The 12,110-nt window shown below is 32.0% G+C and overlaps 1 protein-coding gene across 1 annotated transcript in view; it reads right to left on the minus strand.

Moving 5' to 3' along the window:
* The window catches only part of LOC117180603, a 24,289-nt gene extending 14,985 nt beyond the window's left edge, over window positions 1-9,304 (minus strand). The window contains exons 1-2 of the mRNA XM_033373098.1: window positions 8,716-9,304; window positions 3,192-3,473 (exon numbers count right to left, since the gene is read on the minus strand). Of these exons, the coding sequence (XP_033228989.1) occupies window positions 3,192-3,473; window positions 8,716-9,304 (871 nt within the window). The remainder of the gene's footprint in view (window positions 1-3,191; window positions 3,474-8,715) is intronic.
* Between the last annotated feature and the right edge of the window lie 2,806 nt (window positions 9,305-12,110).

Here is a 12,110-nt window from a genome sequence, read left to right on the forward strand (position 1 = left end):
TTGAAATGTTTGGTATTGGATATTGTTGACAGATGACAATATGCCAATTAGCACAAATGGTAAGTTCCGACAGTGCCTACAAGTGTGCCTACTGGCCGCTAATGGCAATACCGGTTTCATATGTATACACCTGGTACATTAAATCTTTGTCCTTTAGTAAGTTTAGTAAGCCGAACTTCCGCACAAAGCAGAGGGAACGAAAGCACGTTCCACTAGTATAGAGTGGGGACTCCCAACCAATCACGGTATAGCGTGCTCGGTCAGTTGAACGTGGGACCGGTCGCACTTGATTCGACATTCGCTTCTCGAGGCTCTTAGAGAGATCAGTAGAATTTTTGCTCCCGAGGAGAGTAGTTGTATGTACGGTAGTGACGAGTTTTCTGCGTTAGGATTTTTGATCAGTTTTACAGTTTTCGATCAGGAATGAGTACAGACGTTACGTCTTTTGTCCTTTCCTTCAGTTTATCTAAACTCAATGTAAACTCTTTCTTGATTTTTTTCGAGTTTTCTTTCTCTGAATTCGGAAAATATGCGAAGCATTCCTTGGGTTTATTTCGATAACCCCTGGGCTCGTAAGCATCCTCTCCCAATACGGAAATTGCTCAAATTTATAAGTGCCTTTCGTTCCTCTGATGAGACTCGTCTCTTCTATGGTTCGTCAGGCGGTTGCGGCTGACATATCCTTTTGAACATTTTTCCTTAACGTAAATCACACGTTACACTTTTGTTTCGAGGGAGTAGTCTCAAAGACTTTCTGACCTCAAAAGTCAGTTTACTTAACTACTAGTGTTAACGAAAAGCTTCGAAACTTGTATTTCAATGAATTTTGCACTGTGAGTTTATCGGTGTGCCAAATAAGTGAAGGATACAAAGCGATTGAGAAAATACAGCATGCGGGAATATGTGAACCACGACGAATCGTTCTCTAGTTCCTTTTCAGAATATTGAAGGATGATCTCAAAAAATCGTTGAAAAGTTTAGTGTCTTTCGTGATGAAGGGAAATATAATAATGATTAACGATGTCGCAGTCTGCAGGACTCAAACTTGTAATAATAAATTGATAGTAGTTGGAAAAACTGAATTTTCATTTACTCTATGAATCCGGCAAACTCTAGTGTAAACCTTTATAAAAAACATTCCGAATTTATAAACAACTAGAGATTTCTAAAACATCAATACAGTAGCGAAGCAACATTTATTTACTTTAAACATTTTTTTGAATTAAATTAACAAAGAAAAATAAAATATAATATTTTGTCTCAATTTCAAATCCAAAGAATTCGATGATTCCGTTCTAGGGAAACCAGAAAGTAATTTAATATATTTCGATTCATTGTCGCCCTGAATAATATATTGAAATAATAAATCAAGCTAACTTAATATTCTAGTAAGCAGAATTGAGTTAAACAATAGGAAAATGTTAAAAGTTGAAGTCGCGGTTAAAAATTTAAGAAATTCTTGAATTTTTTTACAAAACTTAAAACATGACATATTCTTTTAAAAAGAAAAAAATATGTTTCTTTCAGAGTGTTACTAGAGATGGAATTCACTAGATTTCTAACAGTTTCAAAAAAAAGTTTCTCGCTCTCTTTTCCAACAAGTAAACACGTTTCAGATTCAGCAGTGATTTTAAAAATCCGCTCGCTATAGCCGTGCAAATAATTGTCTTTGATAGTACATCCCGTGCGAAAATAACCCCATTTTGCTCTATTACAAGTCGGGCACTAATCGGCAACTAGTCGGGTTATTAATTTTGACAAAGTACCCAGTCGGGGACTAATCGGGGCCTAGTTGGGCTTTTTGTTGTCAAAATTTTAGTCGGGGCCTGGTCGGTGGTTGGTCAAGGTCTAGTCGGGCCTTTTTGTTCACTATATTTCGTGCGGGTAATCTTCAGGCTTCGGTCGGGAGCTAGTGGGACCCTGGTCGGGAGCTAGTGGGGCTCTGGTCGGGTTCTTCTTCTGTTAGAGTTTTCGGCGAGGTCTTATCAAATCAGGTAATACCTAAAAAAGCGTAATGATTTTTTAATTTTAAAACACTAAGAAAATATTTAAAAATAATTTTACACCGTTTTTTAAAGAAAATATTTATTAATGTTAAATCCATCTCAACTATACTTAATAAATAATTATTAAGTTAACAATTGTGTACGAAAATCAACTTTTTATAAAAACAACGACCAAAATCTTCAAAAAGACGTAATCTTATTTTTTTGTAGTATTTTTTAGAAAATTGTGAGTTTCTAGAAACATTCATAAATACCTTTGTATGGAATCTTAAGAAAATCTATATTGGAAAAGATACATATAGATGTAGAAGAAAAGTCTGCGGAAAGTCATAAGACTCTAAATTTGTACAGATGCTTATTTTTAAATGAATCTGAAAGGTTTGCTATATGTAAATAAAGTCTAATCCTTCATGTAGTTGAAATTGGAAAAAGAAAAAGTTTTTGATTAATCAGTGAAGAGCAGCATACTAGTAGTAAACTATTAAGCACAGTACAGTTCAGATTTCGCTCCCACCTTCATTTGAGTCTTGTGGTTCTGGACTGGTAGCTTTAAAGAAAATCCGCAAGGGCGCGACGTGCCGCCTCTCGCGCAACAGAAATGACGCATCGAGAGTTTAAGACAGCAGTCCTCACGTAACGAAGTATATTTACCTGGAGCAGAGACTACTGTGACCAACATGGCGGTTCCTTAGAGCGAAGCTCTTCCATTGCTGCGTTCCAGCTAAATTAAAAAAAAAACAATTAATATTCCACAAATTTTGGGGAATTTTAGTTACATAAATTTATGCATTTTTAAGCGTAGGATATGTTTCCCATTAAATCTTGAGTAAATTTGAGCACTTTAAATATTTAAAAAAAGTTTACGGAGATTTCCTTAAATAATAAGTAATTTGATAAACCTTTAGGGGATGTTCCACAAACTTTGGGGAGTTTGGTTAATATTCCACGCGGATGTATTATCATTTGACCTCTACTAGTACCCGATCAGGCCCCGACTAGGATAATTTGGGTTACCTGACTAGCCCCCGACTAACCTACTGTGACGCTACCGGTCGCGGGCTAGCCAGATGACCCGACTAGCCCCCGACTTTAAGTGGGGTCGAATGGTCGGGAACCAGACTAGTTCGACATTTGCATTTCTACACGGGGTATATAGTTTATTTTTCAATTGAACTTGAGGCAAACCTGGAGGATTTTCGTCGTAACAAGGATTCACCTTGGACTGGAAACAATCTTTCCAATACCAGATATGTTTTATAGGACAGCAGGTATCGGGGCAAAAGCTGTAGAGTGCACAGGCAAAGGGTTTTTTATCTTCTGCTCTTGGATCTTTGTTATGAGCTCCATAAATTCCCAAGCAATCGGCATGGTTATCACACGGTTGTCCAAAATGGGTCAATTCAGGCGTACCGAGCATTGTGAACCAACACATGTAGTAACTTGCGGACGTGCGCCATTGAAATCGTTCTAAATTTGATGCAGTGATTGCGGAGTATATTCTAATTATTATTAGCTTATTTATGGATAGCCTTTTCTAAATCGATTATTTTTTTAGCTGCAATACTTATGTAAGATTAAAAAAAAATTCTATTAATATGTTGAAAAGCGTCCTTAAGTTAGTTGTGATATTTAAAAAAAAGTCTAAGGTGAAGAGCCAAAGTTCAGGAATACGATGTGAAGGGCGATGCCCATTTGCAAGACTTAGAAATTGAAGATTTTGTCAGGAATTTAAGGAATTCTCGGATATTCAAGGATTTGTAAGTAATTCAAAGAATTTTAAGTAATTCAAGGAATTCTAATGAATTCAATTAACTTTAAGTAATTTAAAGAATTATAAGCGGTTTAATGAATTCTAAGTACATGAATGAATTTTAACTAATTCAAGGAATTCTTAGGATATCTAAGAATTGATTCGTTTCTATAGAATTCAAGGAACACTGAAAAAATAAAAGATTCCTAAAGAATTCGCAGACACTAAAGAATTAAGGGCATTCTAAGAAATTCGATTGATTTTAAGTAATTTAAGGAATCCTAAGAAATTCAAGCAATTCTAAGTAAATAAGGAATTTTAAGTTATTTAGGGTATTTCAAGTCAATCAAGGAAGTCTAAACAATTTCAGGAATTTTAAGTAATTCTAATTAATTCAAGGAATTCCAAGTGATTGCAGGAACTCAATGTCATTCAAGGAATTTTAAATAATTCAAGGAATTCTCATAGGCGCAATTAACTTTGAGTACCTTAAGCAATCATAAGCGATTTAAAGGTTTATAAAGAATTAAGGGCAATCCAAAGAGTATAAGTGAGTAATTTAAGGAATCTTAAGCAATTCAAGGAATTCTTCGCAATTCAAGGATTTTTAGATAAGAATTCAAAGAGTTCAAAGGATTATAAGGAATTTTAAGAACTTAACGAATTCTGAGTAATTTGAAACATTTTTAAAAAAAGAAAGAATTCAAGAAATTTTAAATAATTCAAAGGATTATAAAAAAATTAAATAACTTGAGAAATTCTAAATATTTTGAGCAATTAAAAGAATTGTAAAGAATTCAAGAATTCAATGAATTTAGAGAATTGAAATAATTCAACGATTAAATGAGTTCTACAAAGAGTTTATAGAAATCTCTAGATTTCAAGGAGCTATGAAAAATGCGCTAGTAAAAGTAGTAAAAGCTAGAAAATTGCAATTGATTCCAAAAATATGAAAACCATTTTTAAGGAAACAGTCTATAGAATACTAAAAAATTCAACAATTTCTGAAGATTTGAAGTAATTTCAAGAAATTCGAAGGAATTTTAGAAATCTCAAGCGATTTGAGGTATTCAACGAAATTCAAAGGAATTTAAATAATTTTAAGTACTCTGTCGAATTAAAAACTCAAAGAATTAAAATATTTACAGGGCATAAAATTATTATATAAATTAATAATAACAGAAAATCAAGGAGATAAAATAATTTTAGGAGTTCCGAGAATTTAAATAATTCGAGCAATTCAACACAGTGGCCCCTGGCGTGTTCTTATTTTATATAATCAAATATAAACAAAGAATTTAATTTCAATAAAATACAAAGAAGCAAAATTGTAAAGATTCAGGTATATTTTTTATAGATTCTACCTATCATTTTAAAAATTCTTGAATTTTAAAGCAGACAGTACGTAGTGGCGAACCTTTTAAAGGTGATGGATTCTACTTTTGGACCCACAGGTCCACGATCGAAGACAGAGTTTCATGTTAGTTTTAGCATTTTTGAAGGGGTTAAATACTAGAAGTTTGGATGGAAACCATGATTCAAGAATTCATTATAATTCAGAAGAATTAGAATAACGAAAAGGAATTCGAGAGAATTAAAATCATTTGAAATAATTTCAAAGAATTCCATATAATTCAACAGTTTCTACAAAATATTAGAGAATTCCATAAAATAATAAAGAAGTTAAATGAATTCTAAGAATTCAAAAAGATTTAATAGAATCCAAAGGGTTCTATAGAAGTTAAAGAATTCCATAGAATTTAAATTATTTTATAGAAATTCAAATATCCCATTCAATTCCCAGAATTTAATAAAATTCAAAGAATTTTAAAGATTTTACGGAAGCTAAAGTATTCCATGGAATCCAAAAAATTCGATAGAATCTAAATAATTTCATAAGTTCCCAAGATTTTCATACAATCTAAAGAGTTCTACAGGATCCAAAGAATTTTATAGAATTCAAAGAATTTTATAGATTACAAAGAATTTCATAGAATACATAGAAACTCATGCAATGAGAAGAATTTTGTAGACTTTGAAGAATTCCATAGAATATAAGGTATTCTCTAGAATCAAAAGAATTTGGTAGAATTCAATGGATTTGATAAAATTTCAAAAATTCCCAAGATTTTAATAAAGCTGAAGAATTCCATTATAGCCAAAGAATTTCATAAGATCCAACAAATTTCCATAGAATCTAAATATTTCCATACAAGCCAAAGAATTCTATAAGATCAAATAATTCTATAGATTCTTGAGAAATTCACAGAATTCAAAAAATTTCATGGAATGCTAAGAATTCCATAAAATATAAAGTATTATATTGAATGTAAAGAATTCCATAGAATTCGAAGGATACTATAGAATTTACAGAATTTCATAGAAATTCAAGACGTTCCGTAAATTTCACAGAAATGCACAGAATTCTTTGGATTCCATGTAACTAAAAGCATTCAATATACTTTTAAAAAGTTCATAGAATTTAATAATTTCGTAGACATTGAAGAGTTCCATATAACTCAAAGAATTCCTTGAAATTCAGAGAAATTCACAAAATTCAAAGAATTAAAAAATCGAAAGTATTCCATGAAAACAAAACATTTTTATACAAAAACAAAAATAAATAGAATCCAAAAACTTCCATTAACTCTAAATCTTTGCATTGAAGCCAAAGAATTCTATAGGATTCAAATAATTCCATAGAATCCAGAGAAATTCATAGAATACGATGAATTCCATGGAATACTAATAATTCTAGAGAATCCAAAGTATTTTCTAGAATAAAAGAATTCCACAAAGTATGAGAATTCCATAGGCTTCGAGAAATTCCATAGAACTCAAAGAATTCCTTAAAAGTCAAGGAAATTCACAAAATTCCAAGAATTCCAAAGAATTTTATAGAATACAAAGTATTCTATGAAATAAAATGAATTCCATAAAATTCAAATGATTCTATAGAATTCACGGAATTCCATACAAATCACAGAATTGCATAGAATTACAAAGATTTTAAAGAATCCTAACAGTTCCATTGAATAAAAAATCTTTAATAGCATCCAAAGAATTCCAAAGAATCCAGAAGATTTCACAGAATCTAAATAGATTTATAGAATCCAAAGAATTTCACAGAATACATAGAATTTCGTATCATCCAAACAATTTCTAGAATGCTAGGATTTCAATAGAATCCAAAGTATTATATAGGATCAAAAGAATTCAAAGAATGGCACTATTGTTTTGAAATAATAGGTGATAGGGGTGAATGGGAAAAGGTGTAAGATAAATGGTACAGTATATCACATTAATAGATAAGTATGTGTCTGAAATAGAGAAGAAAGGTAGTGTAGAATCTCGGTATTAATTCGGCAGCTTAATTGGAGGGAAGAAGCTGCTTGTGGTATTATTATAGCGATGTTTATTGGAAAGATAGTATGGAGCTGCAGGATTGCTACAGAAGTAATATGGAGGAGGAGGGAGGACATCCGCAATATTAATCCAGTAAACCTTGGTCGGAACGGTATTGGAGAGCCGCGGTGTTAATCTAGGAGCTGGAGAGAGTCGTGGAAAGCCGTTCGAGACATAAATCCAGCAGCTGGTGGTCGGAAAGATAGCGCAGAGCCGCGGTACTAATTCCGCAGCTTAATGGAAGCGAAAAAGCTGCTTGCAGTATAATTATAGCGATGTTCATTTGAAAGAGAGTGGGGACCGTGGTATTTTTACAGAAGAGATGCAGGAGAGAAGGGTATCATCTGCGGTATTAATCTAGGATACTTGGTCGGAAAGGTAGTGGAGAGCCACGGTGTTAATTCAGCAGCTAGAGGGTGTTGTGGAAGGCCGTCAGTGATATAAATTCAGCAACCGGTAGTCTGAAAGGTAGTCGAGTCTCACGGTATTTATTCAGAAGCTAGAGGGAGTGGAGAAAAGTCGTCTGAGATATAAGTCCAGCAGTAGGTGGTAGAAAAGGTAATAAAGTGCTGCGTTGTTAATCCAACAGCCGGTAGTCGAAAAGTTAGGGGAGAGCCGCGGTGTTAAACCATTTGCTAGAGGGGACGGGAAATAGCCGTCCGACGTATGAATCTAGCAGCCGGTGGTTGGAAAGTTCGTGCAGTGCAGCATTGCTAATCCAGTAAACGGTGGTCGGAAAGGTAGGGGAGCGCCACGGTGTTAATCCACCCGTTAGTGGGGATAAGGAAAAACCGTATGGTGTATGAATACAGCAATCAGTGATCGGAAAGGAGTCGCGCAGTACTAATTCATAAGCTAGAGGGAGTGGGGGAAAGCTGTCCGAGATATAAATCTATCAGCGGGTGGTCGGAAAGGTAGTGAAGGCTCACGGTGTTAATCCAGCAGTAGGTAGTCGAAAAGGTAGCGGAGAGCTGCGATGTTATTCCAGCAGCTTGAGGGGTTAGAGGGAAGCTGTCCACGATATAAATCAAGCAGCTGGTGGTTGGAAAGGTAGTGGAGTGCCGTTCTATTTATTAAGCAACAAGAGAGAGAGAGTGGGGGAAAGCCGTCCGAGATATGAATCCAGCAGGCGCTGGTCGGAAAACTAGTGGAAAGCCGCGGTATTTATCCAGCAGCATTAGGAAAATTTTGTTCTCTCTGTCACTCTCGTTAAGGTCTCTTTTCCTCTCCTTCTATCTCCATATTCTTGTAAACATAAATACTTGGGTGAGTTAGGAAAGATCGAGTTGCGTTGTCTTTACTCTGACTAGGAATAAGAATGGCTTTGGGGCGTCAAAGGCAGCGACAGTCTCGACCCCTCGTCTCCTTATAATTGGCTTTAACTTCTTTCGGCCAATCAAGTGTCTGAGAAAGAGAGTGAATGTATTGGGTTATGATAAGTTTACTGTGTGTCATTAAATTAACTTCCTTATCATTTAAACACACATTCGCAAGAATAGAATTACCAAAATGAGAATCTCAGCTAAAAAAATTTAAGATAAATTGTTTCTTTACCAAGTGGTCCTTGGAACGGCACGTGGGTGATCTCGTCTCTCTTCTGTGCCAGCTGACACTCCTTTTGGGCTCTGAATATCTGTTGCGTATTGTTAGTCAGACTCCAATTGTTCTCCCACATAACCGTGACGGTGTCAGCTTTTCGCCTCAGAGCCATGAGATTCGCGATCCTTTGAAGATACTTAAGGCACTGTACAAAGCCTGCTTCACACTCCTTGTGAACTTCCCAGTGCAGCGCTTTAAGTTGCGGCTTCGGAAATTCTTGGAAATGCCGTTTCGGAGACTCGCTAATCTCAGTAAAATATCTTCTATCATAGTCCTCAAACTTGTGAGCACGCAGAAAGTAGGCAACGTCGCATATTGCTGAATTCTTATCCCAACTCGGATCCGCCTCTTCGTCATCCTCGTCGATATCTGCTGAATTGACAAGTTTTATTTTTGGATCCAGAACTTGCTCTGTTGTTACCACATGTCCCACGTCTTCATCGTCTATATTGATTTCTTCCACTTGTGTTGTTAACTTCAAATTTTGAGATCTCGTTCCTATTATTATGAAAGAAGATATTACGAATGAAAATAATAACCTCATTTTTTGATCGAAGACTCAAGAGATTTATGAATAGAGCTATAATGAAGCATCGACTCGAAGCACGTTTTATAAAGAGAGATTTTGTCTGACTGAAAACTATGTTCAGCGTGTAACTTTTGTGATTGGGAAATTCGTCCGCGTTAGCGCTGGAATCCAATTTTGAATTTAAATTTTCACTCTGTTTAATTTGTTTGAAAATAGTGCTTATTATTAAAATTATGTCGAATAAATAGAGTGGCCAAAAAGATTTATTATTATAACAATTCCCTGACTTGCCTCATTTTTCTTGGACCAATTTTCGATTTTGCTTAATCGTAACTATTCAAAAATTAGCTTTTTAATTTGGTAAGATTTGTTACGCAAAAAAATTCAAAAACGGGATCAAACAAGATAATTTTGAATTAAAGTTTAAAGAATTCAATTAATTAAATTTTTTAAATTAATTTATTTTATCGAAACGGACGTATTTTGAACAACGCAGTTCAATTTTCGATGGGGAAATATTTCTTTCAGGAAAATAGTAGAATTTTCAACAAAATAAATAAATAAAACAAATCGTTTAATTTTTAAACAAAATAGATTACACTTAAAAAACCCGTTCTATTTTGTAATAGAATAATTGAATTTTTTATTAGACAGTTAAATTCATCTGCTTGGTCGAAAATATAGCTATTTTCTTGAATTTTTTATAGGTTAAACATCAATTTTTAACTAAAAATTTCACTGTTAAATTTTTTGCTGAAAATTGGGCTTTCTTAGTTGACATTTTATATATTTTATTGAAGTTTCGTCAATTTTGTTGAAAAGTAATCTTGATTTATCAATAATTTAACTATTTTGTTGGAAATTCTTTTTTCTGATAGAAAATTAGTTTCGTAAGCAGTAAATTTCACGATTTAATTCGTGATTTTAAATTTATAATTTTTAGCTGAAAATTGCACTATTTGGTTAAAAAATTGTCTTTTCTCTCAACATTTTTATTTTCTTGATTGAAAATTTAACTTCTTAACTGACAGTTCCACTATTTGGTAGACAATTATTTTTTGGTTCTATATGCATCATTAAAGTTAAAATTGCATCTTTTTTCTTGAAAATGTAACTATTTTGTTGGAAAATATTTGTTTTTTGTTTAAAATTTCATTTCTTAATTAAATATTTGAGCATTCCAGTTAAAGGCTCATAATTTTTTTTTTAAATCTTCTCTTTAATAAAGTATTTTTCAACTGTAAATTTATCTATTTCATTCGAAGATGCACTATTTTAGTTAAAAATCTTTCTCCTTGGTTAAGGATCCAAGTTTATTTTGTTGAAAATTTGCTTTACTTTTGGAAAAAAAATTTCTTTAATTAAAAAAGGTATCTATTCCATTGTTGGTTAAATATTTTCTTTTTGCTTAAAATTCAAATATTTTATTGAAAATGCATATACTTCGCTAAAAAGTTTTCTTTTTCGGTCAAAATAGATTTTTTTGTTAAATATTAAATATTTGATATAAATTCATGTTTTTGGTAACCATTAAACAATTTTTCTAAACAGTATTTTTTTTGGTTAAGTATTCAACAATTTTGTTAAGAGAGTATTATCTTTGGTTTAAGAATCTTTACTTAAGTTGAAAATTTATTTCTAGATGTAATTTTCAGGAGTCTTCTTCTCCTCTTGACTTATGAAACGGTCCTCTTTAGCGATGGAAATTCGCTGTTTTGAAACTTATGTTAGAAAGACTAATATGAAGAATGAATTCTTATCACGGCATTATTTGAGATCAGCGGTTCAGTAGAACCTTGCTTTTATCTAAAAGACTTTTTTATTTACTGGGCTATTAAATTCTAATAACTATTAATTTGTTAAAATTTTCTGAACACTTATATTTAAAAAAAAATTTAGATTAAGAAAAATATATTTTACAGGATTTCCCAAAATAATAAATTATTGATTATATTTTTAGCTGACTGCAATTTTCCCTAAAATTTTAAAAGATTATTTATAATGAAAAAAATTACCACAAAATATTCTAAATTTTCCTGGAAACTCGAATAAAATTTATTTATTTACAATTTTTAACTATTCAAAAAAATATTAGTTTCCAAACTTTAGCGTTTTTTTTTTACGTTAAGGTTTTTTTTGTTTAAAAACTTTAACATAAATCTACATTTTTTTTAATCTTCTACAATTTAAAAATCTTGTTTATCTTTTTTACTTTTCCCCTAAAGTTTATATTTCAAATTAAAAACTCGAAAGAAATTGTTTTGTGAACCTAAAGAATTTTGTTCATTATCCTAAATTTTTACAAAAGTCCTGAAATATCTTATAAGTTTTTTTTTTAACAGTACCGAAACTTCTAAATATCTCCTAAATTTACTAAAGTTTGTTCTAAGATGATATTATATGGAAAAATTTAGTTTTAAAATCTTTGAAACTCTTTTTAAACATTTTTGGACATAATTCGAAACGTTTTGTAATCTTTTTCAATGTATTCTTAAAACTCATTCGTAAAAAATGGTTTGCAATTTTTCCACAAATTTTAACTCTATATTTTTTGTTCTACATAACTCAGCCCTATAAAATTGAGTTTAACTTAGTTTTGTTTAAATTCTTAAAAATTAAAATAATTGTCCTAAAGTTGGTTTTTTAGGTCGGCTTTCTTATTGAATAGCTAATTTATTAGTAAGAGAACATTAGACTATAGTTTTTTTTACATAATTGCTTATAATGATTGTTATATAAATAAACACACTTAAAAAAATAACTTTTTTTGAAAGAAATCATTTTTAAAACTGAAAATTATTCTTTCGAAATTAAATATTAA

Source organism: Belonocnema kinseyi, chromosome 1 (assembly GCF_010883055.1).
Source record: "Belonocnema kinseyi isolate 2016_QV_RU_SX_M_011 chromosome 1, B_treatae_v1, whole genome shotgun sequence".
NCBI lineage: Eukaryota > Metazoa > Arthropoda > Insecta > Hymenoptera > Cynipidae > Belonocnema > Belonocnema kinseyi.